Source organism: Borostomias antarcticus (genome assembly GCF_949987555.1).
Source record: "Borostomias antarcticus genome assembly, chromosome: 4".
In the NCBI taxonomy this organism is placed as follows: domain Eukaryota; kingdom Metazoa; phylum Chordata; class Actinopteri; order Stomiiformes; family Stomiidae; genus Borostomias; species Borostomias antarcticus.
The window spans coordinates 31573747-31591527 of record NC_140237.1 but is presented as its reverse complement, the minus strand read 5'-3'; the positions used below and the strand labels follow the sequence as shown (position 1 = coordinate 31591527).

At 48.2% G+C, this 17781-nt stretch overlaps 1 protein-coding gene across 1 annotated transcript; it reads right to left on the bottom strand.

The window, feature by feature from the left end:
* Positions 1-3680: 3680 nt before the first annotated feature.
* On the bottom strand, positions 3681-17552 carry minar1 (membrane integral NOTCH2 associated receptor 1; the record flags this gene model as incomplete). The annotated part of the gene is made up of 4 exons (XM_084436776.1): positions 3681-3878; positions 8051-8308; positions 14928-16424; positions 16734-17552. 4 exons carry the CDS (start codon positions 17550-17552, stop codon positions 3681-3683), a joined length of 2772 nt encoding a protein of 923 aa, XP_084292902.1.
* Between the last annotated feature and the right edge of the window lie 229 nt (positions 17553-17781).

Genomic DNA, 17781 nt, shown 5'->3' with positions numbered 1-17781 from the left:
TAGCGGGAACGCGCATGTCGCATGTAAGGCCACAAGCCCACGAGTGCTCTGCACTTTCGCCTAAGTGCGCGATTTGTGATTCAGCTTCTGTCATAAGACCACCAGTACAGGGGGTGACGGAGCACTACCAAAACGGATGAAAATGAAGCGATATGGCAGAATACAAGATGCATTTAAGTGAAAAACAGTCTGAAAGTGGATTTTCGTGCCTTCTTTTACTGAAATAAGGCGCAAAAATCAAGTTTTATTTGGATTTGTATGGGTGAGCCAGGCTTACCCTGGCTTATAGGAGCAATCACCACTGCAGTAGCCTACAGCAGATCACATTGAACCTGCCAAGTGTAACAAAGAAGTTTAAGTTAAAGTAGTCGTCCAGTAGTAATTCACTCCTCTAGTATAAAGGATGTGCTAATGACCCTGCCAAGCTAAATATCTCTCTTGGCATATTTGTTAGCACATCCACCTTAGGAGCGAAACGTCACCGGTTCGCGTCCCACCCAGGACCGTCCCTTAACATGGGTCAACATGGGTCAAGGAAGGGGTGATACCGAAAATGTAATGCAGTGTGAAATGAAGTCTGTCACATAAGCAGGTAACGTCTCTAGTTTTACCCAATTTGAGTTTTGTACAATGTATACAAGTGTTTCACTAACATGGCATTGCATGAACTGCGCTCATTCCAGTCCAGCCAATAGAGGCGTCCGCTGGTGAAGAGAACCCGGTCATATAGACACAGCAACAGTCAGAACAGTTTGCTTTTATTGTCGTAATATTCCAGATAACACCTGCGCACACAATGTGCCTCAAACCTGATATATTTACAGACCACTGCAGTGCGCTGCGGCTCACAGTTCCCGTGGTGAAGGCAAATTCACTGGACTGTCTGGTCAGATCAGAAACCATTTTACCTCAGACAATAATACATCATCTTAACATTACTGTTCATGACAAAGATGCTCAACTCTAGTCCCTCAATGTCATTGATCAATTAGACAAGAACAAGGGAGTGAACAGAACTCGAAGACGCTGTAGCATGGGACTGGAGCCGACAACCCCCTGGTTTACAGGAAGCAGGGTCCTCCGCTCTACTGACAGTCCGTCCTCTTTTTCTCAGTATCTCTGAACTCAGGCTTTGGGCCACATTCCATTTCCATCCCTAGCCTCTTACCCATGCCTATACGGGGTGGGAACACCGGAAAAGGGGCTAGGGCAAGGGGCTAGGGCGCACAGTGGAACCAAGCCCACTGTATGAGATGTGATTCTAGAGGAACCAAGGTTATCGTCAAAGTGTGTAGCAGAATCGGAGGCACGACTTTGAGTGACATTTCTCATTTGTATAAGATTAGGACTTTGAAGAAAGCCCAGTCAATTCGTGGCTGATCCCAGCCGCCCCGTCCAAGAAGTTCAATTTGCTTCCGTCTGGCAGCAGATACAATCTGCCAAGATGCAGGACCAATAAGAACTCATTAATCCCTGCAGCCATTGGCTTTTAAATGTGTTTTTTATATTGTATTTGTTGTTTATTGTTTGTATTTACTGCTGGCTAAGCTACAATTTGCCCCTCGGGGATAATAAAGTTTTCTAGACTTGAGAGCCGTGTCCTAGGCTAGCGCTCTGCTGAGATTTCCTTTGTCTCCAAGTCTCCGTCCTTTTACTACCGCTGAGACAGCCGGTTCCTCTCAGCCTAAATTATGCTGCCCCCAAGACTCATAAAACCAGATTTCTATCTTAATAGAGTCTCATGTGGACTAATAATAGGGCAAATCTCTGGATGAATAAGGGTGCGTGTCCACCGGGGAGCTGTATTTTAGAGCTGGCGCTGTTTTCTCATTGTTTACAATGGGTAATGCGCTCTAGGGCGCTATAGAGACGAGAGCTGTGTTCCAAGCGCTTTTTAGCGCTACAGCGCCGTGAGCTCTAGGCTTTTTTTGCAGTTGAAAAAAGTTTCTTTTTGGGCTAGAGCGCAGGCTGTAAACAGCTGTTCTGACAATGACAACGGTCAGTTTTTGGCAAAACTGCAGAGACAGCGAACGTGGGCACTAGCTAACATTAGCTAGCTATCTTAACTTGGCTAGTTAATCTGCAGTCTGCAAAAACACGACACTCGTTGCTAACGTAGCTGTATAACATCGGTAGCCTAGCCAGCTCTAAACCCCAGCTCTAGTGTGCTCTACGCTGCTCTAAACCCCAGCTCTAGTGTGCTCTACTCAGCTCTAAACTCCAGCTCTAGTGCGCTCTACTCAGCTCTAAACCCCAGCTCTAGTGTGCTCTACTCAGCTCTAAACCCCAGCTCTAGTATGCTCTACGCTGCTCTAAACCCCAGCTCTAGTGTGCTCTACGCTGCTCTAAACCCCAGCTCTAGTGTGCTCTACGCTGCTCTAAACCCCAGCTCTAGTGTGCTCTACTCAGCTCTAAACCCCAGCTCTAGTGCGCTCTACGGAGCTGTAAGCTTGGCGCTGTTCAGCTACATACAGCTCGTTGGTGGACACACAGCCCAAGGGAACAGATCAATCACCCAAACTGGTTCTATTATCGTCACGTCCAGTTAGATCAGTAACCATGAAGAGGACGGGGACGAGGAGACGAGGAGACAAGGAAGCTGATCCAAGCTATTGGGACGCGGCCGTCAGCGTGCAGTTTGCGTTCGGTCGTTCTAAGGCCTCGTACTCTAGGGGACTGGATGGGTGGATGAGCCTGGGCAGAGGGAGGGGGGGTGTGGGGGGGGGGTGCTGTTGTCTTTCTGGGAGGCTGTGACCGGACCGTTCAATACTGCCGACTGAACCAATTATACTGCTCACCTTTCCAGGTGTACTCCACTGTGGAGGGAGACTTCAAGTGTTTACTCAATAAATGCCCTCAAAAAGCGCCCAAAGCAGCAATGTGCTGTTGGCTAGTAATCACACTGTGTGAAGCAAAGATACAACATTCGAGTCAATTCCACACAATGAGAGGTACTGTACTTTTTTTTAGGCTATTTTCAATACATTCAGGCTGGCTTTGTACCCATACTGGTTTTGCAATCTATGTACTATGTAGAAAAATGCGTTGCACAAATCCCAACAATTAAAACTCTTATTGTTAATGACAAAGATAAATCCTGGTTTCACCTCAGCACATTCTACCAGATAATTCATCAAAAATAACTCTCATCAAAATACATTTTACAGCAATTACTGTATACCAAAATAAAAATATTATACACAGTCTACAAAAACAAATCCAGCTCTCCATTTTCTTCTCATCATATTCCGATAGTACAGCCAAACAAATTTGACATCAATACAGATATTTTCCTGTAAAATAAATATATTGTGTATTTCCCATTTACATTCCTACTGCGTCACGGCCACCTTGATAGTAAATACATTTTTTCACTAAATAAATGTAGGCAACGATACATAGAAAATAGAAAGTAATGCCATCCTCCTCTAGTCAAAGAATGTGCTGAATGTATCTGGTCTAATAGCAATGCCCGAAGTAAAATACTGTAGAAAGACCATTAAAATGTCCCCACACTTTTAAAATGGCTGAGTCCTAACCTACCGAATGGCTAACCCGGAGCGATGACCACATCGCTCCCACTTTACATGTCTCAGGGGTAGAGAGAGGGCTTTTGGAGGGAGTTTCGAATCCGTCCATGTTGGTTGGTTGGTTCCACCGGGTGCAAGACCTCCTAACCTTCATGACTTCATGGTGCAGATGGGCACGATGATGACCAGGATCACAGTGCAGGCAGCGGCCGCGATGAGCGCTCCGATCTTACACGCCTTGGCTCTGCGGAACTCCGCCTCTTTCCTCTTCAGCAGCGAATCGTAGCCGGGCGTGTAGATGTCCTCCATCCAGTACTCCAGGTTGTTGGGGTTCAGGGACTCCTGCGTCTAGAAGAACAGAGCAGAACGGACAGACGGACAGACAGACGGACATGAGTCTGAGGTAGAGAGGCAGGAGGAAAACATTCTGAGCGTCTGAAGGAGAAGAGATTGAACACTGTTTTTGTCCTTGTCTCAAATGGCAATCGAGAGAGAGAGAGAGAGAGAGATGAAGAGAGCCAGAAGAGACAGAGAGAGAGAGAGAGAGAGAGAGAGAGAGACAGAGAGAGAGAGCCAGAAGAGACAGAGAGAGAGAGAGAGAGATGAAGAGAGCCAGAAGAGACAGAGAGAGAGAGAGAGAGAGAGAGAGAGAGATGAAGAGAGCCAGAAGAGACAGAGAGAGAGAGAGAGACAGAGAGAGAGAGCCAGAAGAGACAGAGAGAGAGAGAGATGAAGAGAGCCAGAAGAGACAGAGAGAGAGAGAGAGAGACAGAGAGAGAGAGAGAGAGAGACAGAGAGATATAAAGAGAGCCAGAAGAGACAGAGAGAGAGAGAGAGAGAGAGAGAGAGAGAGAGAGAGAGAGATGAAGAGAGCCAGGGCAGAGAGAGAGAGAGAGAGAGAGAGAGAGAGAGAGAGATGAAGAGAGCCAGGGCAGAGAGAGAGAGACAGAGAGAGAGAGAGAGAGAAAGACAGAGAGACAGAGAGAGAGAGAGATGAAGAGAGAGAGATGAAGAGAGCCAGAAGAGACAGAGATCATTAGACAGAGTATCCAGAGGAGCAGTAACTTCTCCTCCGTCTCATATCCTGTCTCAGAATGGAGTTGTGGTCGGTGACGTCCATTCCTCTGGCGCTGCCAGAGCCTCAGTGATGAGGAGAGGAGGGGAGAGGGGAGGAGCGACTAGAGGGATTCAGACTCCTCCCTCCACTCCAGTCAGCTGGTCAGCTGTTCAGGTCAGGCTCTGGAGAAATTAGGCTGATTCCAGACCTGTACATGAGGGCCAGAGGGTGACAGTGGGCCCTGCAGGGCCCTCCATGCCCTACTAGCCTGTTTACTGTCAACAGTCCCAGTCCCAGTCTCAGCTCCAGCCCCAGTGTCTGCCCCAGTCTCAGTCTCAGTCTCAGTCCCAGTCCCAGTCCTAGTCCCTGCCCCAGTCCCAGTCTCAGCTCCAGTCCCAGTTTCTGCCCCAGTCCCAGTCCCTGCCCCAGTCCCAGTCCGTCCCAGCCCCTGTCCCAGCCCTAGCCCCAGTCTCAGCTCCAGCCCCTGCTATCACCAAAATGGATTGTCAGATAAACAGGAACGGTGAAGGAAAGAAATCGATGGTGGCCGACTGTAATCCTTGTCCTTGTGAAGAGGCTCGTTTCCCGCCGCGTCCCTGAGAGACGGGGCCGGCCAGGCGGTCGCTGGTCGTCTGAGATGAGCATCTACATGGCGTCACACACTTTACTGCCTCCTCCGAGGACACCATTCTCTGTCCAGGAGAACTAATGTACTGGACTCCGGGGCCCTGGGGATGCAAGGCTCCAGCCATTGATTTGACTCGGCAGGACATTTCTGGGTTTAAATGCTGAGGGGTTTAATATAGAAGGAAAGAGTTGAGGCTGTCTGGAGGGTAGAGGGTGACCAGGAAGCAACGTATAGTGGAACAAAACGAGTAGGAGTGTTGAACGACGCGAGTGTTAATTGCCTTGTAAGGAAGCTATGTTTTTTGTTATTACTGCATAGTATTCTTTATATTTCAATGAATCTGACCACAAAGGGAGAAAATGATGAAAACACACTCTCTCTCTCTCTCTCCCCCTCTCCCTCTCTCCCCCCTTTCTCTCTCCCTCTCTCTCTCTCAGAGCCCTGCCCTGTCTGTCTCTCCTGGCTGGAGGATTAGAAAGTAATCCTTCGTCTTTGGGAGTAGCACACCGTCAAGGTTAATGCTATTGCCTCCTTCTTGGAGAACTCTCCGTATTCATCATTACGAAAATCACAAATCATTGCTTCTGAAGGTTTGGAACGTTTCAGAAGGTGACCACTGTTCTTGGTTCCCGAGACGTTACGTTCTCGTCTCTGTTCCTGGCTCAGCAACGTGTACCGAGGGCGCTGAGATGGAGAGACGTATTGTTTAGCATTTCTATACAAAGGGTTCTGCATTTCAGCCTGGAAGCACTGACGGCTGCCACAGCTCATTTGTCTTCGGTTGAGTATGATGACAGTTTACAGATGAATTAGACTCATTCAACAGCCGTCTCTTTCTGAGTATGGCTGATCAACACTGATGTTGGAGGCAGGTTGAGAAGAAAGCGACGCCCAGGAACGAGCAGCCTTCGCCGGGTAATTGGTGGCTCTGCACAGAGACACCGGTTGTCCTCAAATGAGGTCATCTCCCTCTCTTCCATGGCTCCACTATTTCAGCGTTATTGCAGTCGGGAATAGTCCAGTGATGATGCAAAATGACTTCATGACTTTCAGGTCTTGTTCTGTTGTTTACTGCTAGGCTACTTCAGATCTCTCCTTTTTCCTCTCTTTCTCTCATTCTCTCTCTCTCTTCCTCAGACTCATGGTCAGTGTTTTTTCTTGTAATAAAGCACTAGTAAAGAAGTCATCGTTAACAGCACAGTTGCAATCCCACGCAATCTAGAGCAACTTTCCACAGCCGACCCAAATGAGCGTTTTGAAGGAGAGGAGCAGAGTGAGTGTCTTTTTGGCTGCTGGGATGGTTCAAGTCGGTTTGCTCTTTCAGACTCGCCCCTCAAACGTGAGAGTAACACCACGCCCACGTGAGTAACTAACCACCCTGCCGTCGGCATAGCAACCAACCACCCTCTTCAGGTGGGTCGTGGGCTTCCGAAATCAAAACCTCTGGATGGTCACCAGCTCGGCCAGCTGGGAGCTTGGCCCGTCGAAAATCAGCGGGCGCCGGACTGGTCTTTCAATTAACTGCCCTAAGGTAGGGTGAGAGGAAGTTGAGCTGGCCAAATGCTTGATGCCAGCCCTCCACCACGTTGTTGGTCCTTGGCAAGTCTTGATGGCTAGGAAGCTCCGATTCCTATTAAATAAGTCATGAAGAGCAGTGGCAGTCCCATGCAATCTAGGGCAACTGTTTTATTACACTCAGCCTCACAAACTTCAGGCAAAAACTCCTCACTGAATCAAAAACAAAGCTTAAGGCGAACCTTCCATTTATAAGAGCTTCCACTGTAGCGCAGCGCCAGACTGAGCCACCCAGGCAAACATTACTGCTGGAATAACGGCAAGAAATTGACAAGGGTCAAGGTTCAGTGGACATGTTTAGCTTGTTTACCTGTTCAGTTTTATTTATTTTTTTATGTTTTATTTAACCTTTATTTAACCAAGTAAAGAAGCTTGAGATCAAATAACTCTTTTTCGAGCAACAGCTGACCAAAATGGCAGCATAACGAACCCGAAACTAAAACAAAGAGACTAATATAGAACACAGCTGGCCAGAAGACAGAGAACAGACAGAAGAAAGGAGACAGATCAAAAAGAGCATGCAGTGGCCAAAGTGGGGGGGGGGTCAGTGCAGTTCAACATGAAGTTGATAATAGTTGTCTTTCTCAGGTTTGATCAATTCGATTTCAGCCATACAAAAATCCCTAATAATGATACATGTCCACAATCCTTCACAGAGTCTATCTTGGCTAGAAATCAGTATTATCAGTGCTTCTATCTCTGTGGCTTTTTCATCTCTGTTCATCACAACACATTCCCATTCTCTCTTTGTCTTGCGAGAGTGTCACAGACAGAAACCCAACGGTAAACCCAAACAGACGAGGTCGGGGAGGAGGAGGAGACGGGGGAGAGAACAGCCTGGCGTCAGCAGTCCTGACCAGTGTTTCCCCTGGAGGTCATACCGCCAGAGATAGAAAATCAGCATTCGGCTTTTCAAGACTATTCATCCCAAACGCAGGAATCAATGAGGTGTCCTGCAGCTTGAGGGGATAAAAAGGCGAGAGAGGAAGTAGACAAAGAGGAAGTAGAGCCCATAGAGGAAGTAGACAAAGAGGAAGTAGAGCCCATAGAGGAAGTAGACAAAGAAGAAGTAGAGCCCATAGAGGAAGTAGACAAAGAGGAAGAAGAGCCCATAGGGGAAGTAGACAAAGAGGAAGTAGAGCCCATAGAGGAAGTAGACAAAGAGGAAGTAGAGCCCATAGGGGAAGTAGACAAAGAGGAAGTAGAGCCCATAGGGGAAGTAGACAAAGAGGAAGTAGAGCCCATAGGGGTTGCCCTTACCTGCAGGTCCAGAGCGGTGAGCTGTTTGCCCTTCTCCCCCACGTTGCGCTTGTATTCCTCGATGGTCCAGGAGGGCTGGCCTCGCTTGCCGTCCGACGGTCCGGTCAGCCGCAGGTCTGTGTACAGGGGGCTGCCCTTCATGTGGGCCTTGACCGAGGGGGGGAAGCGGTGCGGGGAGAACACCTGCTCCACCAGATAGGAGTCCTTGGGGGGCTTGGAGGAGCGGTGGACCTGGGGGAGCTCGTACTGACGCTCACGCTCCGACTGCAGAGGGAGACGGGGACGACAGAGGGGTCAAATGTAACAGAGGAAAGGTCAGTCACCTGAGCGCCTGGAACAAAACACAACAATGTTGGCTTTTTGTTTTCTGTCCATAGCCATGATTTAATTAAGGCTTTTTAATCTACCCTCTTCCTCCTCTTCACTTTCGAGTGCCTGGGACCTTCTACATTTTTTTGCATGTTGTGTGCTGTGTTCCGATTAGCCTTTGAATATCAAACGGACCACTTGGGAAGTGTTAAACATATGTCCCCTCGATTGACTCATTTAAATCTAAATCTAGGCTCAAAACTTTTATTCGTTAGCGTTTCCTGATTCACCCTGACTTGTGCCTTGTTTGTTGTCCTGTGTCTACTTGTATAACTGTGATGCTGTCTGTTGTCTATTATTACTGTGTATTTTCAAATGTACCGAACTTTGGTTGACAAGAGTCATGTTTATATGTGCTGTATAAATTTGATTGAGTGAGTGAGTGAGTGGTTGATTGATTGATTGATTGATAAACAAACCTGAACTCAATGCAAAGCCACGTTAAAAACAGTGCAAAATCCTGCAGTTTAGAGAACCTCCCAGAGAGGCAGGAGCCCCATCTGAGCATGTGCAGAGGAATACGACGGTCCTGATGAGAAATCCATCCTGATCCAGACACGGTGGCGTTGCCATTACAAGTCATGTCGTTACCGCAATACCACGAATCCTTCATTTCCCCTCCATGACAGCAAAGCGTTAAATGAGAAACGCATGTTCATGCATCCCACCCCCTCTCTGCACATTAAAACAGGAATTAATCATAAATCATTTGTAAGCCAGTAGCCATGTTATGAAGCACAATATTTGTTTTTAACATCTGCAAGCCAGCTGATATCTGCCCTTGGCGAGAAAGGAAACGCTAACAGTACAGATTTGGAGAGCTGGCCATTTTTGGAAAGAAATCAAAACAAATTGCTCTCTGCATGTAATGAGGAGAATGTGTATGAAGAACTGACAAACATGCTTGGATAAGCCTGAATGTATTTTCTCACCAGACCAATTGCTGGCATCATTTTGTATGAATCAGACAAAATCACTCACTGAGGATGAAACCAAAAAACTGACCAATTAGATCCTTGTCTAGGTATGTACCTACGGTACTGTATGCTCACATTGGGTGTTATGAAGCTTTGGGTGTTATGAAGCTTTGGGTGTTTTAAAGCTTTGGGTGTTATGAAGCGTTGGGTGTTATAAAGCGTTGGGTGTTATGAAGCTTTGGGTGTTATGAAGCTTTGGGTGTTATGAAGCTTTGGGTGTTATAAAGCGTTGGGCGTTATAAAGCGTTGGGCATTATAAAGCGTTGGGCGTTATAAAGCGTTGGGTGTTATAAAGCGTTGGGTGTTATAAAGCTTTGGGTGTTATAAAGCGTTGGGTGTTATAAAGCATTGGGTGTTATAAAGCGTTGGGTGTTATAAAGCTTTGGGTGTCATAAAGCGTTGGGTGTTATAAAGCGTTGGGTGTTATAAAGCGTTGGGTGTTATGAAGCTTTGGGTGTTATGAAGCGTTGGGTGTTATGAAGCTTTGGGTGTTCTGAAGCTTTTGGTGTTATGAAGCTTTGGGTGTCATAAAGCTTTGGGTGTCATAAAGCTTTGGGTGTTATTAAGCTTTAGGTGTTATTAAGCTTTAGGTGTTATTAAGCTTTGGGTGTTATGAAGCGTTGGGTGTTATAAAGCGTTGGGTGTTATAAAGCGTTGGGTGTTATAAAGCGTTGGGTGTTATAAAGCGTTGGGTGTTATAAAGCATTGGGTGTTATAAAGCGTTGGGTGTTATAAAGCTTTGGGTGTTATAAAGCTTTGGATGTTATAAAGCGTTGGGTGTTATAAAGCTTTGGGTGTTATAAAGCTTTGGGTGTTATAAAGCTTTGGGTGTTATTAAGCTTTGGGTGTTATTAAGCTTTGGGTGTTATAAAGCTTTGAGTGTTATTAAGCTTTGGGTGTTATAAAGCTTTGGATGTTATAAAGCTTTGGGTGTTATAAATCTTTGGGTGTTATAAAGCGTTGGGTGTTATAAAGCGTTGGGTGTTATAAAGCGTTGGGTGTTATAAAGCGGTGGGTGTTATAAAGCGTTGGGGGTTATAAAGCTTCGGGTGTTATAAAGCTTTGGGTGTTATAAAGCTTTGAGTGTTATAAAGCTTTGGGTTTTATAAAACGTTGGGTGTTATAAAGCGTTGGGTGTTATAAAGCGTTGGGTGTTATGAAGCTTTGGGTGTTATGAAGCTTTGGGTGTCATAAAGCTTTCGGTGTCAAAGCTTTGGGTGTTATTAAGCTTTGGGTGTTATAAAGCTTTGGGTGTTACAAAGCTTTGAGTGTTATAAAGCTTTGGGTGTTATAAAACGTTGGGTGTTAAAGCATTGGGTGTTATAAAGCGTTGGGTGTTATGAAGCTTTGGGTGTTATGAAGCTTTGGGTGTCAAAGCTTTCGGTGTCAAAGCTTTGGGTGTTATTAAGCGTTGGGTGTTATTAAGCGTTGGGTGTTATAAAGCGTTGGGTGTTATAAAGCGTTGGGTGTTATAAAGCGTTGGGTGTTATAAAGCTTTGGGTGTTATAAAGCTTTGGGTGTTATAAATCTTTGGGTGTTATGAAGCGTTGGATGTAATAAAGCTTGTTATTCTAAGTTAGTAAAAGAGCAAACGGGTAGATCATTTGGTTTCATTCCCAACACCCTCTGTCCAGATCCCCTCAGGTGAATGACTGATGAAAGGCACCGTAAACACATCATTCCACAGCACAACGTAATGATTATATTGATGGTCTAGGCAGTCAAAAAGCACCTTGTAATTTAGAAGCATACTAAATTCTTTAACAGCTCTTTTCAGCACCTGAAAGGATTGTAATCGCACATCCATTTTTAACCACCAAGAGTAACAACCCACCCCCCCCCCCCCCCCCCCCGCCACTACCCCCCAGGGTCGGAGACAAGGTGACGAAAATCTATTCTGGTTTCTAATTGCCTGTCTATACAGTGCTAGTATGTGCATGTGTGTGCCAGCATGTGTGTGAATGCCTCACGTGGTGTTCCCTCACAACTCGACCACTATACTCGCTTTGTAGGCCCGATCTGCCTCCGCCATTACTGTAATTGGGTGCTTATGAATAGTTCGGCTTTACAGGAAGAACCTCGCGTTGCGGAACACTAGCATGTCGTTCAGCGCTCTGAATCTGCTTTCCTGGCTGATTGTGTCTCCAGCAGGGGAGAATATTCGCTCCTCTGGAGAGGAGGATGCCTGGACACCTGTTATTACTATAGTGAACACAGTAGCAGCCAGAGGACACGTGTTATTACTGTGTTATTACTGTAGTGAACACAGTAGCAGCCAGAGGACACGTGTTATTACTGTGTTATTACTGTAGTGAACACAGTAGCAACCAGAGGGCACGTGTGTTATTACTGTAGTGAACACAGTAGCAGCCAGAGGACACGTGTTATTACTGTGTTATAACTGTAGTGAACACAGTAGCAGCCAGAGGGCACGTGTGTTATAACTGTAGTGAACACAGTAGCAGCCACAGCATGTCCTGTTAGTCATAACGTACTGTTAGTCGTAGAGCCGGCTACACAGATACCTTCAATGTCCCTTCCTCTTTCTCTAGCCCTGTTATTAAAGAATATGGAACCAGCTTAGTGACAGCTTAGGATGTTACTTTTGTGGGGGGGGGGAAATGTTTTGTTTGTGAAGAAAAATAAAGAGTGCAACCGTTGTGGTGGTTTAGGGTGAGACTGACACAGCGATGACAAGCTTCCCCGCTGCTCTCTCCTGTGTGTTGTGACAGTCTGGCCGCCGCGCTTATTGACAGTCAGGAGACGTAGGGAGGAAGGGTTGAAAGGGAGTAGGAGATGGAGGAGTGAGGGGGGAGAGGGGAGGAGGAGAGAGGAGGACAGATGTGAGAGAGGAAGGGACGGAGGCAGAAAGGGGGGAGTGGAGGGCTGGACTACCAGGCTGAAGAGGAGGAGGAGGAAGAGTAGAGTGATAAGAGTCGGGTGCGACGCTGAGGGGAATACAGATAGAGCAGTATCAACTAGGAGTACAAGGAGCTGCAGGTGGACAGATAGGACTTTGTTTGCACTTGTTTGCACGTGTCTATGCACTAATGTTTGTTTTGTCCTTGTTATGGCACCTTTGCACTGTATGTAGCAGCCTGTATGTCCAAGACAAATTTCCCTCGGGACAAATAAATGAATCTTGAATCTTGAGAACGACGGAAACACAACGAACGAGTGGTGGAACTGACGTCTGGGCTTCCAAGACCGGAGATCCACCGCGCTGACCTCAGGTCTGCCCTGCTTCAGTAATGCTACACTGACCGGCCTCCAGTCACACACTGACACTATGAAAACCAAGCCTTCACTGGGATCTGAGTGCATTATTCCATTATAGGGAACCTACAGCAACAGTAATTTTTCTAGTCGCTGACAGGGAGTTGTACGTTTCACCGAAGCTATAGTCGTCTAGGGAGCAGAGGACGCAGCGTAAGTTATGTGGCAGTCTTGGTTATATGGCCGCCCTGCGTACCGCCTCTTCATCCCCAAATGACTTGGAGCTCAACCTGAGAGTCGGGAGGAACTGGCCGCCCTCCACCCTGGCTTCCCTCCAACGGGCCAACGGACGGGAAATCACAGCGAGAAACAGAAAATAGGACCAGAGACAGAGAGAGAGAGAGAGGGAGGGGGGAGAGACAGAGAGAGAGAGGGAGGGGGGAGAGAGAGAGAGAGGGAGGGGAGGGAGGAGAGAGAGAGAGAGAGAGAGAAAGAGAGTATTTTCTCTAGCAGATAAATAGCTGTAGCAAGAAATAGCACATGTTGGCTGTAATTGACTTTGATGGCATAATAAGGTGCCAGGGAATAAAATAAAATAAACAGTTACCCACTCTCTTCCTGGATTGTGCCCCATCAGGGGTATGGATTAATTGCTAGTTAGGGGCTAGATTAGCTTTTTTTAAGATAGCAGGTGGCTGGATGTCCTAGAACCTTTAAATAGCGTACTCCCATTCGCTACTATTATCATGGACCACCTACTGGAAACTAGTGGAGCCAGTATAGTAGAGACCTGTAGCCTATCGGTCAGAGAATCAAAAACAGCACAACAGGAGAGGCGGCCATTAAGAGGAATGCTAGTAAAGAGCATCATCTATGTCCCGTCCTACAGATATTGTGTGAGATCATCACACACGCATGCACACACACTTAGAGGAAGGAGGCATGCTGGGTATTAATCCATGTCATCTCAGAGTGGCGCTTCGCAGCGCAGAGCGGTAGAATGACAGCTCAGGGTCAAGACCCGTTTCAATTAACATCCGGTCCATTTGGCTTCCCAGAGAAAGGTCAGTGAGGATGACTAGTCTCTGAAACACTTCCTGCCTAGAGAGACTTTCAACACACTGTTTAAGAGTGTCTCGGCCGTGTGTGTGTGTGTGTGTGTGTGTGTGTGTGTGTGTGTGTGTGTGTGTGTGTGTGGGTGTGTGGGTGTGTGGGAGGGAGGGGGGAGGGAGGAGGGAGGGAGGAGGGGGGAGAGTGGGAGGGAGGGAGGGTGGGAGGGAGGAGGGGGGGGGGCATGTCAATCATGTGACGGAAGAACAGAAAAAAATGGACTTGGAGAGGTTCTGTCTGGTAGCACATTCTAATTATCAAATATATTGAACCGCGAACTAAAACTGACAAACATTCCCCAGTATTCTGAGAGAAAATGTTTCCCAATCGCTCACAAATCAGCCTCTGCGCCTATGCCAGGAGAGGCAGTAGCAACGGTTACGTTTTGACTCTACAGCTCACCACAGATCGTCTGAAACAGCTCACTAACAGTCTCCTGCTCGTTTCTTCGGTTGGGGGTGTTTTGGTGTGTGGCACCGGGGGCCTCAAGTCTCGACAGGTGATGAATGGGAGAGACTTCTAACCCGAGGGAGTCCTTAGGTGTAGATTGCTCCCCCAATCCCTCAACTCTCCCGTTCCTAATTTGACAGGATTCATCTCTCTTCTCAATGGAACACTACAAATGTCTTTCATTTCTCTGTGAGTTGGTGTGTGACACGGGCCTGGAATAATCCACTTCCTCTGATGTCAGCAAACCAGCTATAGGATCACAATCTGCTGCCGAGGCACAAGCCTCTCTAGGCAGCTGTGGAGGAGGGAAGCAGTGAGACAGTCATTTAATCACTGACAACGACATGTTTGATCGCCTTTGTTGAATTCCCAGATGTTCTCCACATAACTACTATGTGACAACTCATCATCTTCTACACGCAAATTAAATATAAATTAAGAGGATTCTACATACTGTATGTGGGTTGGGACTCTACTTGTTTAGCTCACTTAGGAGCCGGCAACGACATGTCACTGCATATCATACTTCTACGAATGTGACAAACCGACTTTGATCGTGTCACATTAATCGGACAGCTTTTCAGCCCTGCGGTCTCCCATCGTGTGAGAGATATGTACAGCACTGATAATTAGACCTCAACAGCACAAGTTTCCAGCATCATCTCATGAAGGTTTTGAGTTTACTTGTTCCGCATGCCTGTGATGAGCGAAGAACTATATCTACCAATACTGTGAATACAATCCATTGTCCTTACCTCTTTGGCTTTTCTGTATCTGTCCTTGTCCCTGTCCCTGTCCCTGTCTCTGTCCCGCTCTTTGTCTTTGCCCTCGTCGGCAGAGTGACCGGAATACGACACCGTCCGCCAGTCCCGCGGGGAGTTGGTGATGCTGGCGACCTTCGACTCCGTGGCGCTGTTCTCCTCGTTGAGCGAGCGCGACGACCTTCTGATGAACATGCTCTTCTTCAGGGCTTTGACCCGCAGGCTCTCGCTGTTACTGCCGTCCGAGCAGCACCACTCCCCGGACCCGCCCATGTCCGCCTTCACGTTGTGGCCCGTGGTGTGGCACTGGAAGACGTGCGGGGAGAGGGCGGGGTCCTGGTGGGGGTGGTCGGGGGTGGCGGCGGAGCCCGCGGCGGAGACCACGTCCCCGGGCCTCTCGTTGGTCTCTGGCTCCTGGATCTTCTCGTCCAGCTTGTTGAGTTTGGAGAGCACCTGGGAGATCTCCCCTCTCACCCCCGACAGAGACTCCAGCTTCTTCTCGATCTCCCCTATCCTCATCACCAGCTTGCACACGCTGGACTTGAGCTCGTCGTCCGTGTTCTCCAGGGAATGGAACAGACGGTCCAGCTTGGACTTGGCCAGCTTGACCGTGTTGCGTTCTGGGGAGCTGTCGCCGTCTGACTTCAGCGTCACCTGAGAGAGTGATCCGTTACTGTTGTAGCAGGAGGACTGGATGACCCCCAGGGAGTCACACACACTCATGTCGTCGAGGAAACGGAAAATGTCACTAATGTCATCGCTGACAATCTCGGAGTCCTCGTCGGAGTGTTTGAACCCGTGTCTCTCTCTCTCTCCGTACTTGGCGTGGCTGGCGGCGTAATCTTTGAGCTTCCTCTGCGCCGACTGCTCTGTCTGAGTCCCGACGCTGGATGAGCAGTCTACGCTAGCTCCCTGGAAAGAGGCGCCGTGGACACTTTTGTCTCTGGACCGTTTCCCCACCTCCCTCTTGTCCACACCTCGGTCCGGGCCGCACGCCATAGAGGCCACATCCTTGCTTTTCATCCCGTTGGTCTTCTTAGCGAACCCTGAAGGAGAGGCGGTAACCTTCTCCTTGGCGCTCTGGAAGTGCTGCTCGTTGTCTTTGTTCACGGCACTAACATTATGATGGTGGCTGTCTTTGAGCTGTTTACTGTTGAAGAAAGACCTCTCGAAATCTGGCGGCCCCTCCTCGGTGTTCAGACTCAGGCTCTTCACAGGCCAAGATGGCTGCTTTCCTGGCTTACTGGTTGGTCTCCGAGGGTTCACACACTCGGACACCGTCGTCGGCCCAAAATACGTAGACGCTTGCAGGTCATCCAGGCTCTCGTGCTTCACGCGTCTCTTCTCATGCATGGGTGAGCTGACAGTCTGCTCAAAGTAGGGGTTGCTGTAGGGCAGCTCGAAGCTGTGATTGAAGAAGGTTGCCGGTTTGTGGAGCTCCCTCCGATGGTAGCCCCCCTTACTGACAGGCTTGGACTCTGAGGTGACAACCTGGATCATAACAACAAACATGTACATAAGTTAAGGGATAATAACACAGTGACAAAGCATTAAAACAAATTATATCCCTACCGTACTCTGTGGTTGCATTGTGATTACATATTACTTATTACATATTTTAAAATCCATTGAGTATCAAAATAGTGTTGTTAGTAGGCTGTAGTATTTACAGCATTACAGTTAAAAAGATCAAGTGCCAATTTTAGTAACTGATAAGTAGTAGACATAACTCATAATGAACTCATAATGAGATTCGATCATGTTTTTGGGAACTTGACGGTGGAGAACGACCTCACACACCTGTGGAGAGAAAGCCTGCAGGTTGTGGAAGTCCTCCTTGAAGATGTTCCTCTTCTGGACGCAGGAGTGGACGGTGAAGGGCTCGGCCTGGCTGAGGTGCTGCAGGGAGTCCTGGTCGGTGGTGGACTCGCTGTCGATGTCCATGGGGAAGTAGGTGGTCTGCATCTCGCAGGGGGTGGATGGGGGGCTTCCCCCGGAGTACTGGGGTAGGTGCTGCAGCTTATCCAGCGACGCTGCTCGACATTTCAAATCCTTGTTGACGCCCAACAGGAAGTTGGGGTCGGATGTGGGGATGAACTGCTGGCAGCTCTTGCAGTCTGATGTGGGGCAGGGGGGGTTGCTCTGAGGCATGGGGTGGTGGTGGTGGTGGTGGTAGTGACCCCTGGGGCAGTCCATGTGGTCGTAAGCCCCTCTTTCGCAGTCCTGGAACTTATAAACATCTGAGTCTGACCTACATGACTCGAACGATTGGTTTTTGTGGAACTTGGGTCGGTGTCCCATGGGCAGCTTGTCTTTGGCAATGCCTCCGTTCATCTGGATGAGGTTGAACATGGTGACGATGTCCGCTGCCACCATCAGCTTCTTGGACTGCTGGTCCTCCACCGAGCTTCGCATCTTGTCCCTGAAGAGGGTGGCGGGGAAGGCGGGGTCGAGGCAGGCTGTGTAGAACAGCAGGCTGCGCAGCTTGGCCAGGTGGACCAGGTCGAAGCGGGCGCACAGGGACTTGCAGAGGTCCTGGTACGACACGGTGCTGTGCTTGGTGTCAAGCTCCTCCAGGATCCGCACCAGGAACAGGGAGTACTCTGGGAGGGGGTCCATGGCTGCCGTCTGGGGGGTGGAGGTGTTTCTGTCTAGGGAGACAGATCCCAGATTAACCCTGTGCTAAGGGAGATAGTTCACTATTGTGCTTGTTGCGACGTTAAAAACGAATATTATAACCAGCAACGCTAGAGTTGTAACTTCTCTTTTCATTCAGCAAGAGGAATAATACACTGTTCACTTCACTCTCAACAATTGCAGTGTTTGGACAGAGCAGTAATAATAACGG